Here is a 16,593-nt window from a genome sequence, read left to right as displayed (position 1 = left end):
GGGGAGAGAGACAGAGGAGTAGAGAGAAAGAGGCAGGGGAGAGAGAGACAGAGGAGTAGAGAGAGAGAGAGGCAGGGGAGAGAGACAGAGGAGTAGAGAGAGAGAGGCAGGAGAGAGAGAGGAGTAGAGAGAGAGGCGGGGGAGAGAGACAGAGGGAGGGAGGGTGATCGCACATTTAAAGTATTGCAAAGCTAACCATCAAATATCTAATCTCTTGTTCCATATGTTCTGCAGGATGTGCACACTTAGCTGCTGCATAACTCCTCGTGTGTTGTCATCGCATAGACAACCACAGGGACTAGATTCTCAGGCACACATACACACGGTAACTAAAGGGTCCTCTCCTCTGAAGGGAGCAGATAACAGACTCCCTCTCCTCTCTTTCTCTCTCTTTATTTCCATTCTCTCTTCTCTCAAAGCTGGTTAAGGAAAGGCATTACAAGTCAAGGACAGTCACGCTGACCTCTACAGGTAAGTATAGGTGACAGAGATTTGAGACTCCACAGTGTGATAGAGCAGAGCAGGGCTACGGTCTCAGTCCCCTCTGAGAGAACAAAGACTATAGACAGGAGAAGGATATAAGGGTCCATACCTTCCAGAAAGGTGTCCTGCTCTGGCAGGAAGAATCCTCCAACACAGCAGGCCAACAACACTATGAACTTCGGGAACCAAAACCTGTCAGAGAGAGAGAGAGAGAGAGAGAGAGAGAGAGAGAGAGAGACATAAACGTCACTACACACACACACACACACACACACACACACACACACACACACACACACACACACACACACACACACACTTACCCATTGTGTATGGCGGCGCGGCAGCCGGTGGCAGAGTTGACTCGTAGGGTGAAGATACAGAAGAAGAAGAAGAAGCAGGCCATGCCGAAGCAGACCTTGTACACAGCAGAGTAACCCACCAAGATAGAGCAGTTCTCACCAGCATTCAGCTTCTCACACAGGTCACTGTAGAATGGGATCTACAACAGAGAGAGAGAGAGAGAGAGAGAGAGAGAGAGAGATAGAGAGGTCCGGAGGGCTGCATTTAACATGTGTTATATTTTCCCTGACTGTCTAGCTGCCACGCCCTGACCTTAGAGAGCCTTTTTATTTCTCTATTTGGTTCAGTCAGGGTGTGATTTGGGTGGGCTTTCTAGTTTGTCTATTTCTTTGTTGGCCGGGTATGGTTCCCAATCAGAGGCAGCTGTCTATCGTTGTCTCTGATTGGGGATCATACATATTTCCCCACCTTCAGTTGTGGGATCTTGTTTGTGTCTAGTTTCTTTCTGCACTGCATATAGCTTTACGTTCGTTTTGCATTTCGTTGTTTTTTGGTGTCATTTAAAATAAAAGTATAATATATATAAAATATAAATATAACGCCTATATTTATACTTGGTCTCCTTCTAATAACGGACGTAACACTAGCTTTTGTTTTGATGACTGTTATCAAGCTGGACAGAGTAAAGATACTATAATGACTGTTAACAAGCTGGACAGAGTAAAGATACTATAATGACTGTTAACAAGCTGGACAGAGTAAAGAGACTATAATGACTGTTAACAAGCTGGACAGAGTAAAGATACTATAATGACTGTTAACAAGCTGGACAGAGTAAAGATACTATAATGACTGTTAACAAGCTGGACAGAGTAAAGATACTATAATGACTGTTAACAAGCTGGACAGAGTAAAGATACTATAATGACTGTTATCAAGCTGGACAGAGTAAAGAGACTATAATGACTGTTATCAAGCTGGACAGAGTAAAGATACTATAATGACTGTTATCAAGCTGGACAGAGTAAAGATACTATAATGACTGTTATCAAGCTGGACAGAGTAAAGATACTATAATGACTGTTAACAAGCTGGACAGAGTAAAGATACTATAATGACTGTTAACAAGCTGGACAGAGTAAAGATACTATAATGACTGTTAACAAGCTGGACAGAGTAAAGATACTATAATGACTGTTATCAAGCTGGACAGAGTAAAGATACTATAATGACTGTTATCAAGCTGGACAGAGTAAAGAGACTATAATGACTGTTAACAAGCTGGACAGAGTAAAGATACTATAATGACTGTTAACAAGCTGGACAGAGTAAAGAGACTATAATGACTGTTAACAAGCTGGACAGAGTAAAGATACTATAATGACTGTTAACAAGCTGGACAGAGTAAAGATACTATAATGACTGTTAACAAGCTGGACAGAGTAAAGATACTATAATGACTGTTAACAAGCTGGACAGAGTAAAGATACTATAATGACTGTTATCAAGCTGGACAGAGTAAAGAGACTATAATGACTGTTATCAAGCTGGACAGAGTAAAGATACTATAATGACTGTTATCAAGCTGGACAGAGTAAAGATACTATAATGACTGTTATCAAGCTGGACAGAGTAAAGATACTATAATGACTGTTAACAAGCTGGACAGAGTAAAGATACTATAATGACTGTTAACAAGCTGGACAGAGTAAAGATACTATAATGACTGTTAACAAGCTGGACAGAGTAAAGATACTATAATGACTGTTAACAAGCTGGACAGAGTAAAGATACTATAATGACTGTTAACAAGCTGGACAGAGTAAAGATACTATAATGACTGTTATCAAGCTGGACAGAGTAAAGATACTATAATGACTGTTAACAAGCTGGACAGAGTAAAGATACTATAATGACTGTTATCAAGCTGGACAGAGTAAAGATACTATAATGACTGTTAACAAGCTGGACAGAGTAAAGATACTATAATGACTGTTAACAAGCTGGACAGAGTAAAGATACTATAATGACTGTTAACAAGCTGGACAGAGTAAAGATACTATAATGACTGTTAACAAGCTGGACAGAGTAAAGATACTATAATGACTGTTATCAAGCTGGACAGAGTAAAGATACTATAATGACTGTTAACAAGCTGGACAGAGTAAAGATACTATAATGACTGTTATCAAGCTGGACAGAGTAAAGATACTATAATGACTGTTATCAAGCTGGACAGAGTAAAGAGACTATAATGACTGTTAACAAGCTGGACAGAGTAAAGATACTATAATGACTGTTAACAAGCTGGACAGAGTAAAGATACTATAATGACTGTTAACAAGCTGGACAGAGTAAAGATACTATAATGACTGTTAACAAGCTGGACAGAGTAAAGATACTATAATGACTGTTATCAAGCTGGACAGAGTAAAGATACTATAATGACTGTTAACAAGCTGGACAGAGTAAAGAGACTATAATGACTGTTAGCTGGACAGAGTAAAGATACTATAATTACTGTTATTAAGCTGGACAGAGTAAAGAGACTATAATGACTGTTAACAAGCTGGACAGAGTAAAGAGACTATAATGACTGTTATCAAGCTGGACAGAGTAAAGAGACTATAATGACTGTTATCAAGCTGGACAGAGTAAATAGACTATAATGACTGTTATCAAGCTGGACAGAGTAAAGAGACTATAATGACTGTTATCAAGCTGGACAGAGTAAAGAGACTATAATGACTGTTATCAAGCTGGACAGAGTAAAGATACTATAATGACTGTTAACAAGCTGGACAGAGTAAAGATACTATAATGACTGTTAACAAGCTGGACAGAGTAAAGATACTATAATGACTGTTAACAAGCTGGACAGAGTAAAGATACTATAATGACTGTTAACAAGCTGGACAGAGTAAAGATACTATAATGACTGTTAACAAGCTGGACAGAGTAAAGATACTATAATGACTGTTAACAAGCTGGACAGAGTAAAGATACTATAATGACTGTTAGCAAGCTGGACAGAGTAAAGATACTATAATGACTGTTAACAAGCTGGACAGAGTAAAGATACTATAATGACTGTTATCAAGCTGGACAGAGTAAAGATACTATAATGACTGTTAACAAGCTGGACAGAGTAAAGATACTATAATGACTGTTAACAAGCTGGACAGAGTAAAGATACTATAATGACTGTTAACAAGCTGGACAGAGTAAAGAGACTATAATGACTGTTATCAAGCTGGACAGAGTAAAGATACTATAATGACTGTTATCAAGCTGGACAGAGTAAAGAGACTATAATGACTGTTATCAAGCTGGACAGAGTAAAGAGACTATAATGACTGTTATCAAGCTGGACAGAGTAAAGATACTATAATGACTGTTATCAAGCTGGACAGAGTAAAGAGACTATAATGACTGTTATCAAGCTGGACAGAGTAAAGAGACTATAATGACTGTTATCAAGCTGGACAGAGTAAAGAGACTATAATGACTGTTATCAAGCTGGACAGAGTAAAGATACTATAATGACTGTTATCAAGCTGGACAGAGTAAAGAGACTATAATGACTGTTATCAAGCTGGACAGGGTAAAGAGACTATAATGACTGTTAACAAGCTGGACAGAGTAAAGACACTATAATGAATGTTATCAAGCTGGACAGAGTAAAGAGACTATAATGACTGTTATCAAGCTGGACAGAGTAAAGAGACTATAATGACTGTTATCAAGCTGGACAGAGTAAAGATACTATAATGACTGTTATCAAGCTGGACAGAGTAAAGAGACTATACTGACTGTTATCAAGCTGGACAGAGTAAAGAGAATATAATGACTGTTATCAAGCTGGACAGAGTAAAGATACTATAATGACTGTTATGAAGCTGGACAGAGTAAAGATACTATAATGACTGTTATCAAGCTGGACAGAGTAAAGATACTATAATGACTGTTATCAAGCTGGACAGAGTAAAGATACTATAATTACTGTTATCAAGCTGGACAGAGTAAAGATACTATAATGACTGTTAACAAGCTGGACAGAGTAAAGATACTATAATGACTGTTAACAAGCTGGACAGAGTAAAGATACTATAATGACTGTTAGCAAGCTGGACAGAGTAAAGATACTATAATGACTGTTAACAAGCTGGACAGAGTAAAGATACTATAATGACTGTTAACAAGCTGGACAGAGTAAAGATACTATAATGACTGTTAACAAGCTGGACAGAGTAAAGATACTATAATGACTGTTAACAAGCTGGACAGAGTAAAGATACTATAATGACTGTTAGCAAGCTGGACAGAGTAAAGATACTATAATGACTGTTAACAAGCTGGACAGAGTAAAGAGACTATAATGACTGTTAACAAGCTGGACAGAGTAAAGATACTATAATGACTGTTATTAAGCTGGACAGAGTAAAGAGACTATAATGACTGTTAACAAGCTGGACAGAGTAAAGAGACTATAATGACTGTTATCAAGCTGGACAGAGTAAAGATACTATAATGACTGTTATCGAGCTGGACAGAGTAAAGAGACTATAATGACTGTTATCAAGCTGGACAGAGTAAAGATACTATAATGACTGTTATCAAGCTGGACAGAGTAAAGAGACTATAATGACTGTTATCAAGCTGGACAGAGTAAAGATACTATAATGACTGTTATCAAGCTGGACAGAGTAAAGAGACTATAGATGTAGGTCCATTATCATTTCTACACTGTTTCAGTTTGGTTTTAGTCATTTTAATGTTGACTGAGATGTTTTGACTCCCCTGCTCTAGAGGAAGCAGGACGCCCTCAGCGAATAGGCTTCAGACAGTGTCGACCTAATAAGTTACATTCTGAGTGTCACACTTCTAATGGAACATGCAGCGACACCAACCCCTCTTTCTTTCCGACCTGTTACTGAGGCTGTCAGCCACAACAAACAAAGACATAGAGGAATACATTACCAGCCTGCTTTCAGCAGAGACAACAAATGAAACAGAAAGAGCAGGAGAGAGAGAGAGAGAGAGAGAGAGAGAGAGAGAGAGAGAAAGAGAGAGCTAGAGAGAGAGAGAGAGAGCGAGAACTAGAGCGAGAGAGAGAGAGTGAGAGCTAGAGAGAGAGAGAGAGAGAGCGAGAACTAGAGCGAGAGAGTGAGAGCTAGAGAGAGAGCGAGAGAGAGCGAGAACTAGAGCGAGAGAGTGAGAGCTAGAGAGAGAGAGAGAGAGAAAGAGAGTGAGAGCTAGAGAGAGAGAGAGCTAACGAGAGAGTTAGAGAGAGAGATAGCGAGAAAGAGAGAGAGAGAGCGAGAGAGAAGGAGTATGCCTATAGAAAGTGAATGAGAGTTAGAAAGCCAGAACAATAGTCACTTGAGTAATGTCTACGTGAAACCAAAAGAGCTGCTTCAACGCTGGGAGGAGGGAGACTCTAGAAAATATTTTAAACCAGCGTGGTTAAACCTCTGTAGCAGCGTACTGGTACACAAGTACTACGTACTACCGCTCTATCAAAACAAACTAACAAAAACCTTAAAACGTCCTTCAGTCTACGTCAATCAGGGCACCTAACTGTTCATCTTGGCAGATAATTGGTTGAGTCTGAAACCCCCAGCATGACTGTAGTATAGTCAGGCAGTCACTGGATAGAGCTGTTAACTTCTGATGGTATAGGGGACGCTTGCGTCCCACTTGGCCAAAAGCCAGGGAAAATGCAGCGCGGCAAATTCAAATAAAATGATATAAAAATCAAACATTCATTAAATCACACATGTAAGATACTAAATTAAAGCTACACTCGTTGTAAATCCAGCCAACATGTCAGATTGTAAAAAGCTATTATCTGATGATAGCACAACAGTAAAGAGGGTAGCATATTTCAACCCTGCAGGCGCTACACAAAACGCAGAAATAAAATATAAAACATGCATTACCTTTGACAAGCTTCTTTTGATGGCACTCCAATATGTCCCATAAACATCACAATTGGTCCTTTTGTTCAATTAATTCCATCCATATACAGTGCCTTGCGAAAGTATTCGGCCCCCTTGAACTTTGCGACCTTTTGCCACATTTCAGGCTTCAAACATAAAGACATAAAACTGTATTTTTTGTGAAGAATCAACAACAAGTGGGACACAATCATGAAGTGGAACGACATTTATTGGATATTTCAAACTTTTTTAACAAATCAAAAACTGAAAAATTGGGCGTGCAAAATTATTCAGCCCCTTTACTTTCAGTGCAGCAAACTCTCTCCAGAAGTTCAGTGAGGATCTCTGAATGATCCAATGTTGACCTAAATGACTAATGATGATAAATACAATCCACCTGTGTGTAATCAAGTCTCCGTATAAATGCACCTGCACTGCGATAGTCTCAGAGGTCCGTTAAAAGCGCAGAGAGCATCATGAAGAACAAGGAACACACCAGGAAGGTTCGAGATACTGTTGTGAAGAAGTTTAAAGCCGGATTTGGATACAAAAATATTTCCCAAGCTTTAAACATCCCAAGGAGCACTGTGCAAGCGATAATATTGAAACGGAAGGAGTATCAGACCACTGCAAATCTACCAAGACCTGGCCGTCCCTCTAAACTTTCAGCTCATACAAGGAGAAGACTGATCAGAGATGCAGCCAAGAGGCCCATGATCACTCTGGATGAACTGCAGAGATCTACAGCTGAGGTGGGAGACTCTGTCCATAGGACAACAATCAGTCGTATATTGCACAAATCTGGCCTTTATGGAAGAGTGGCAAGAAGAAAGCCATTTCTTAAAGATATCCATAAAAAGTGTCGTTTAAAGTTTGCCACAGGCCACCTGGGAGACACACCAAACATGTGGAAGAAGGTGCTCTGGTCAGATGAAACCAAAATTGAACTTTTTGGCAACAATGCAAAATGTTATGTTTGGCGTAAAAGCAACACAGCTGAACACACCATCCCCACTGTCAAACATGGTGGTGGCAGCATCATGGTTTGGGCCTGCTTTTCTTCAGCAGGGACAGGGAAGATGGTTAAAATTGATGGGAAGATGGATGGAGCCAAATACAGGACCATTCTGGAAGAAAACCTGATGGAGTCTGCAAAAGACCTGAGACTGGGACGGAGATTTGTCTTCCAACAAGACAATGATCCAAAACATAAAGCAAAATCTACAACGGAATGGTTCAAAAATAAACATATCCAGGTGTTAGAATGGCCAAGTCAAAGTCCAGACCTGAATCCAATCGAGAATCTGTGGAAAGAACTGAAAACTGCTGTTCACAAATGCTCTCCATCCAACCTCACTGAGCTCGAGCTGTTTTGCAAGGAGGAATGGGAAAAAATGTCAGTCTCTCGATGTGCAAAACTGATAGAGACATACCCCAAGCGACTTACAGCTGTAATCGCAGCAAAAGGTGGCGCTACAAAGTATTAACTTAAGGGGGCTGAATAATTTTGCACACCCAATTTTTCAGTTTTTGATTTGTTAAAAAAGTTTGAAATATCCAATAAATGTCGTTCCACTTCATGATTGTGTCCCACTTGTTGTTGATTCTTCACAAAAAAATACAGTTTTATATCTTTATGTTTGAAGCCTGAAATGTGGCAAAAGGTCGCAAAGTTCAAGGGGGCCGAATACTTTCGCAAGGCACTGTATATCCAAAATGTCAATTTATTTGGCGCGTTTGATCCAGAAAAAAAACAGCTTCCAAATTGCGCAACGTCACTACAAAATATCTCAAAAGTTGCCTGTAAACTTTTCCAAAACATTTCAAACTACTTTTGTAATACAACTTTAGGTATTCTTAAACGTTAATAATCGATCAAATTGAAGACGGGTCTATCTGTGTTCAATATAGGAAGACAACAAACCAAGCTACTTTTCAAGTCTTGCGTAACTCTCAACAGTGTTATGCAGTTCCTAGATGGCCGTACTTCTTCATTGCACATAGGAATAACCTCAACCAAATTCCAAAGACTGGTTACATCCAGTGGAAGCGATAGGAACTGAAAACAAGTTCCTAAGAAATATTGTTTCCCAATGAGAACTCACTGAACAGACAGAGACCTCAAAAAAAAGAATCTGAACGGTTAGTCCTCTGGGTTTTGCCTGCTACATAAGTTCTGTTATACTCACAGACATGATTCAAACAGTTTTAGAAACTTCAGAGTGTTTTCTATCCAAATATACTAATAATATGCATATCTTATATTCTTGGCATGAGTAGCAGGAAGTTGAAATTGGGCACGCTATTTATCCAAAAGTGAAAATGCTGCCCCCTATACCTTAAGAAGTTAAAGTGCAGCACCACAGCCACTGCCGACAAAGCGTAGTAGGATACAGGAGCAGTAGGATACAGAGTAGTAGGATACAGAGTAGGATACAGACTAGTAGGATACAGAGTAGGAGGATACAGAGTAGTAGGATACAGAGTAGGATACAGAATAGTAGGATACAGAGTAGTAAGATACAGAGTAGTAGGATACAGAGTAGTAGGATTCAGTGTAGTAGGATACAGAGTGGTAGGATACAGAGTAGTAGGATACAGTGTAGTAGGATACAGAGTAGTACGATACAGAGTAGTACGATACAGAGTAGTAGGATACAGAGTAGGATACAGAGTAATAGGATAGAGAGTAGTAGGATACATAGTAGGATACAGAGTAGTAGGACACAGAAGGGTAGGATGTTCACTATGTTGTGTAGTAAGCTGTAAGTAGCCCGTGTGCCTCACCCTAATAATTGTGTAGTGGTTTTGCTGACATGCATGTTTGCCCCACCAAGATTTACATGCTAAAATCGCCAATGGTGTGTTCGTGTGTGCAAGTGTGTGTGTGTGTGTGTGTGTGTGTGTGTGTGTGAAACATCTGTTTCATATGGAGATACAAAGCAAGGGGTATGCTCTATACAGAGAGAGAGAGAGAGACATAGAGAGAGAGACATATATAGAGAGAGAGACCTAGAGAGAGACCTAGAGAGAGAGACATATAGAGAGAGAGACATAGAGAGAGACCTAGAGAGAGAGACATATAGAGAGAGAGAGACCTAGAGAGAGACCTAGAGAGAGAGACATATAGAGAGACATAGAGAGAGAGATAGACCCAGAGAGAGAGAGACACAGACAGACATAGAGAGAGCGAGAGAGAGAGAGTCTTTGACAGCTCTATCAGTGGTAGAGTAGTCCCAATCAGTGCCATAGTAAAACAGTCTGATTGGTCTGAGTGGTGGTCAACTTGGAAATACAATAGGGAGAGGAAAAGAGATCTCACTGACGCTCACTCTGCCCTACTTTGGTCTTATAATATGATAGTTATTATATAACCAGTGTTGTATAGAGCCATGATCACCCGAATTCCCTTCCATCTCAAATTACTCAAGCAAACAGCAAAATTATCTTTAAAAAAAACAATAAAACAACACCTCACAAAACAACGCCTGTCTGACCTAGTTAACCTAGTTAAGGCCTATGTACAGATGTAGTAATGTAAGTCTGTAATGTCTATGTTCATGTTTTTAAATGTTGGCGTCGGCTAATGGGGATCCCAATACAATTGAATAGTTAATATGATAAACAATTAGTGTTATTTCCTAGAACTAAAGCTGGTTATAGTTTTCAGCCAAAACCATGTTGATCTTGTGTGTCACTGCTGCACTCTCTACAGACCATGTCAACAAGAGTGACACGCTCTCCTATTTACTCAGACCAAGTGACCAAGCCAGATGACACGTAGAAAAGTGTTGTAATAGTATTTTGTTACAATGAGGCATAATAACATCACCATCGGAGAGACAGAGAAAGATAACATCATTAGCTCATGAAGGGCTAGGCTCATTTTAGAGGGAATCTCATCCAGAAGGGAAACCCCCTACTGCAGCTCCTGGCCCATCTCCAGCTCCTGACCCAGCTCCTGACCCAGCTCCTGACCAAGCTCCTGACCCAGCTCCTGACCCAGCTCCTGACCTAGCTCCCGACCCAGCTCCCGACCCAGCTCCTGACCCAGCTCCCGACCCAGCTCCTGACCCAGCTCCCGACCCAGCTCCAGCTCCCGACCCAGCTCCCAACCCTACGACAGCTCCCGACCCAGCTCCAGATCCTGACCCAGCTCCTGACCCTACTACAGCTCCCGACCCTACTACAGCTCCTGACCCAGCTCCAGCTCCCGACCCTACTACAGCTCCTGACCCAGCTCCAACTCCCGACCCTACTACAGCTCCCGACCCAGCTCCAGCTCCTGACCCAGCTCCTGACCCAGCTCCTGACCCAGCTCCTGACCCAGCTCCTGACCCAGCTCCAGCTCCTGACCCAGCTCCTGACCCAGCTCCTGACCCAGCTCCTGACCCAGCTCCTGACCCAACTCCTGACCCAGCTCCTGACCCAGCTCCTGACCCAACTCCTGACCCAACTCCTGACCCAGCTCCTGACCCAACTCCTGACCCAACTCCTGACCCAGCTCCAGCTCCTGACCCAGCTCCAGCTCCTGACCCAGCTCCTGACCCAGCTCCTGACCCAACTCCTGACCCAGCTCCTGACCCAGCTCCTGACCCAACTCCTGACCCAACTCCAGCTCCTGACCCAACTCCTGACCCAGCTCCTGACCCAGCTCCTGACCCAACTCCTGACCCAGCTCCAGCACCGGTCCAAACCCACGAGACAATACTTTCACAATGGGTGGATCAAACAAACAGAGCGCTGCTAAGACTTTTCTCCATAATAACAACTGGCTAAGAGTCCACAGAGAGGATCAGTCTGGGGCAGTAAAGCCATTCGGAAAGTGGCAGCTTTCTCACAGCAAAGACAGAACACCATAATACTGAAGAAAGAGAAGCACACACCCAGGAAACGCTGAATAGCACCGTGGCGTTCCCTCTTTCACTCAGCTCCCTAGTCCCTACCCTCCCTCTGTGAATAATAACCACCTCGCAGCCTCACACCTGTGGCCTTCACCTGCCCATGTGGAGACTGGAGCCCTCTGTACTAACTGAGCTGGGGCCGACAGAGAATGAAGCATTAACTTGGTAGAGTATCCTGGTAAATAGATGTAGCCTACAGTACATGGACATATATTTGGAATAACTGAGCTAGGGTATAGTAACTGAACTGTGGGGTTTACTGTACATGCCACGTTCCTCTTGTAGTCAGGAGTGAACTGACAGCAGGACAGAGCACACTGAGGGAGGCTGTAACTCTGTGTTAGCCCCCATGGCAGCCTGCACTAAACTAGGCCATCCTAACTACCGTACAATTACACACACAGGAAATGACACACAGCAGCCTTTTCCATTGAACCGCTCCACTCTTCCAGGGAAGGCTTTATTACAGGGTTGATGTGGAGTTTAGAGCGTCCAAAACTATTCTAGAGATTTACTGGGTCTCTGTGCCTAAAACAACATCAAGGCCGGATACGAGACAAGACCAGACATTTAGGTGGTGTGAGCATGTTTCATGTGTGTGTGCATGCATGTAGAGCAGAGTGTGTGTGTGTGTGTGTGTGTGTGTGTGTGTGTGTGTGTGTGTGTGTGTGTGTGTGTGTGTGTGTGTGTGTGTGTGTGTGTGTGTGTGTGTGCGGGTGTGTGTGTGTGTGTGTGTGTGCGTGCGGGTGTGTGTGTGTGTGTGCGTGAGTGCGTGCGTGCGTGTGCGTGCGTGCGTGTGGGTGTGTGTGTGTGTGTGTGTGCGTGCGGGTGTGTGTGTGTGTGCGTGCGGGTGTGACTGTCTACATGCGATCGTCCGCGTACTCACGTGGTCCCTCATCTCCTGTTCCACGGTGGGTGACATCATGACGACACAGATGACGGTGACGAGGAGGAAGTAGAGGGCATACATGAAGCGTGTCGATGTGGACTGCTTGATTTTAGGACAGCAGCCACAACAACAGGAGCAGCCTGCCGAGCCACAGCAGCACGCCAGCTACACCAGGAGAGAGGAGGAGAGGCACCGATACAGTAGAATGTCATTATGCTCAATACCATTATGGGGCGGTATCCCCGACACAGATTATACCTCGTCCTGGATTAAAAATGCATTTTCAAAGGAGATTCTCCATTGAGATAAACAAAAAAAGTTATGTCCAGCACTAGGCTTCATCTGTGAAGGGGGAATCCATCCCTATAACAATGTAATCAGACCCAGAAACTTCTGCTTACAACTCAAGGAGGGGAAATGCACTGCACAGAGAGAGGGAGGAGGGGGGGGGGGGGGGGGGCCTTGATGCAGCTAAGTGGTTGAGCCTGGCAACAGGGTTTAGAGCAGTAGCAGCTTCAGCAGAACCCTGGCTGGTAGAGTACAGAGCACGACAGGGTTCGATACTGCAGTCGCATTTGTGACTATTTGGCTTGGCAGTGCGACACACATTTTAAATTGGTTCGAGGGTCCCACTGAAAAAAATATACCGTTTTTTTTATTTTTTATTCCTGATTTATTCAACCGGTAATGTGCAATTAACCAAAATTAAACCAACTTTCTGAAAAGGCAACAAAGGCACAGGGATGCTCCTGTCTGTGTGTGTAAGGGCTCGACATATAGGGAGGATTTGAAACCCTCTGGCCCGGTCTATCATCCCCGTCAGTGTGCAGCTTGGGCCAGTGAAAGAATATACTGTAATAATGTCATTTTTAATCTAGGCTATATAATTGATTAAAAAACAGATGGATTCCCGAAGCTGTTTGCTTGCTATGTCGAGAGAGACGCACCATATCTTCGCCAAACCCCCCTCCCCTTCTTCTTGAAGCAAAGTTTTAAATTATACTCAAGACACATTATCTTCACACATATTTTAGAGGCTGGTGAAGTATTTTGAATGATATCATTTAGATAATTTTGATGAAACATCAATTTACTTTAGGGCAATCCACCATCCTAACGGTGCACTGTGCACCTGCCAACTTTCCTTTCCAATTCGCAAGAGGCTGAAACCAGAGAGCTGTACAGGGGCACAACTTTGGTGGGGGGGACTTTGTTTTCTTCATTTTATTATTATTATTTTACACTGCAAACAGCCTACCCGATTGCTTGGAGACGTCCCCATGGTCCTAAAGCACACACCGTTTTGATTCACATTCCAATTCTAAAATGCAATTTCAGAATTGGGGGGCATGTCCCCACCATACCCAGTGAAAGTTGCGCCCCTGGATCTATATATAATGATGAGATCATCATGTCTCCGCCCTAACAATGGCAGTCTTTGTCCAAAAGGCGGGAAGGCAGGTGACAAGCTTAAGTCTGCACATTATTCCCATAGAAACTAGTTGGGCTTACATTGGACAGATTTTGTGGAAAGTGAGCCCTCTCGCTTCGCCTCTTCCTCTCTGCTGACACTATATCACCGGAGAAAGCATCCAAACGAGCGAAAACAGCGCCCAATGTATCTGATGCTGTCTGGCCAGGAATAGCATGACAAGCCATACTCTTTTGGTCCAGACAGCATCAGATACATGGTCGACACATACTGAGACAGACAGGCGCTGAGATAGATGCGTTTTTCTGTCGTGGCGCGCCTCTGTCAAATAAATGACCAATATTTTATTTGGAAAGGCAATGAGGAGGGCCAAGGTCCCTAAGGCCAACCCATAATGCCAGGCCTGGTTGAATATTTGCAATGTGCAAATCAGTCATCATGGAATAGCCTACCTTGAAAATCAGACATTGCTGCAGTTGATATCTCAGATAGGGTGGAGTGAGGAACTAAGAGGGTTTTATAAATAAGCATCTACCAGTTGGTCATTAGCACTGGAACAGAACACATCAGACCGTTACAAACACATGCGTTTTACTGTGTAGGGTTAGATAGACTGGCTTGTGTCCCTTTTGTATTACAAACAGTTTATGCAACAGACAGAGGCATCTCAGATGGTAGGATAGTTCACTCCCATATAACAGACTATGTCACAAACTCTGTAGGCCTCTGTAGGTCTAAATCCCGTCTGTTTAGTTATAAGAATGTATCATGTAAGAGAGACATGAGAGGAAAAGACAGGCATGGGATCAGAAAAGGATATTGTGCACACTGTTTTTGTCCCCCAGTACTGAAGCTCAGTGCAAACCCACCCTAACTTCCTCACCACAGCTGTGTGTATTCTGTAGGATCTATTGGAAATCTTTAGGCTAGAGAACGGAACAGCAAGAGGGTGGGGTTCTAACTAGAGGAATAAAGGAGAGTATCTCAGTATGGTGTATAATTATCCAGCTCCCTCCTTCAGAAAAGAAGACAAGGCCTCTGCTTATGAGAGCAGTTAGACAGAACAGGCCCATCTCTGTGTGCTGATTGGTAGCTTCAGAGGCTTCAGTTTCAACAGCGTGGGTTTGATGGGTAGGAGAATCAACCCCCTCCTGTACACCCTATTCACCTATGACTGCATTGCCACACGTCTCCAACTCAATTTTCAAGTTTTCCGACGATACAACAGTGGTATGTACGCCTGATCACCAACAACGAAGAGAGCCCTCACAGAGTGGTGCCAGGAAAATAACCTCTCCCTTAAATTTAACACGAGCTGATCGTGGACTACAGGAGACATCCACATCGATGGGGGAGCAGAGGAGAGGGTCAAAAACGTCAAGTTCGACGACCTGAAATGGTTCCTTCACACAGACAGTGTGGTGAAGAAGGCACAACAGAACCTCTTCAACATCAGGAGGCTGAAAAAATTTGGCTTGGCCCCGGGCCATAAGACCCTCACAAACTTCTAAAGAGAGCATCCTGTCGGGCTGTATCACCGCCTGGTACCTCAATTGCACCCACCGCAACCACAGGGCTCTCCAGAGGGTGGTGTGGTTAGCTCAACACAATATCAGGGGCACACTGCCTGTCCACCAGGACATCTACAGCACTCGGTGTCACAGGAAGGCCAAGATGATCATCAAGGACCCCAGCCACGGCCTGTTCACACGCTACCATCTAGAAGGCAGAGACGGTACAGGTGCATCAAAGTTAGGACCAAGAGACTGGTAAACAGCTTCTATCTCCAGGCCATCAGACTGTTGGACCACCACTAGCCGGCCTCTGCCCAGTACCCTGACCTGAACTTCAGACACTGTCACTAGCCGGCTACTAGGTCTACCCTGTACCTTAGTGACCACTGCCCTATGTACAGTACATACTGTACAGTCATTAGGTTTGCAAAGGGTCGGACACTTTACGGGAAATTTTCGGAAACTTTCCATGGGAAGGTAAGCCGAGGAATTTGGGGAATTTCTCCTAAATTCATCAAAAAAAGTTAGCTTATAACAGTGAACCATTTTTGTGGGATACACATAAGGCAAATCTAGGTCTTGTGGCATATTTTGTTAAACTATCCTCAATTCAATGGAGTTGCAACCCTCTGCATGCACAATACATTCTTCCATCACATGTACAGCTGATTTTCAAGATCTTGCACACTAATAAGATGCTATTGAGCCCACACTACTACACTGTCTGAGCCAAGGACTACATGCTTTCTGGGTGGGGTGAATATATTTTATATGACATACATGATTGTTTGTTAACTAGTAAATAGTAGCCTACAACAAAGTGTGTTTAAATAATTTCTAACAACATTAACAACTTCTGCTAGTTAGGTTTTGCTAGTTAGGTTTTGCTACCATGTGGGTTTTAGCTTGCTTGAGCCTTCTAACTGAGGAGTGTTAATTCACCTGTTTCCATACACATTTCATTTTAAAACATTAATCTTACAAAGGAGTTGTTTAATCTAACTGTTTAACTATTTATCTGTACATGGAATTTTTTTCTAATTTCTTTCTAATCTTTACAGGAAAATTCCATGGGCACTATCTGATGTGTGGAGACATTTAACTGCAGCTAATGTAGAAGGAAAAG

The 16,593-nt window shown here is 42.7% G+C and overlaps 1 protein-coding gene across 2 annotated transcripts in view; it reads right to left on the bottom strand.

The window, feature by feature from the left end:
- The window catches only part of LOC139411006 (serine incorporator 5), a 53,815-nt gene that overhangs the window by 20,420 nt on the left and 16,802 nt on the right, over window positions 1–16,593 (bottom strand). Inside the window, exons 2-4 of one of the 2 annotated variants that reach the window (XM_071156774.1) lie at window positions 12,519–12,686; window positions 807–985; window positions 593–675 (exon numbers count right to left, since the gene is read on the bottom strand). In XM_071156774.1, coding sequence (XP_071012875.1) covers window positions 593–675; window positions 807–985; window positions 12,519–12,686 — 430 coding nt within the window. The remainder of the gene's footprint in view (window positions 1–592; window positions 676–806; window positions 986–12,518; window positions 12,687–16,593) is intronic. The other variant, XM_071156775.1, reaches the window with a different exon arrangement.

This window comes from Oncorhynchus clarkii, chromosome 6 (genome assembly GCF_045791955.1).
Source record: "Oncorhynchus clarkii lewisi isolate Uvic-CL-2024 chromosome 6, UVic_Ocla_1.0, whole genome shotgun sequence".
Classification (NCBI taxonomy): Eukaryota; Metazoa; Chordata; class Actinopteri; order Salmoniformes; family Salmonidae; genus Oncorhynchus; species Oncorhynchus clarkii.
This window is presented reverse-complemented; position numbering and strand designations above follow the sequence as displayed.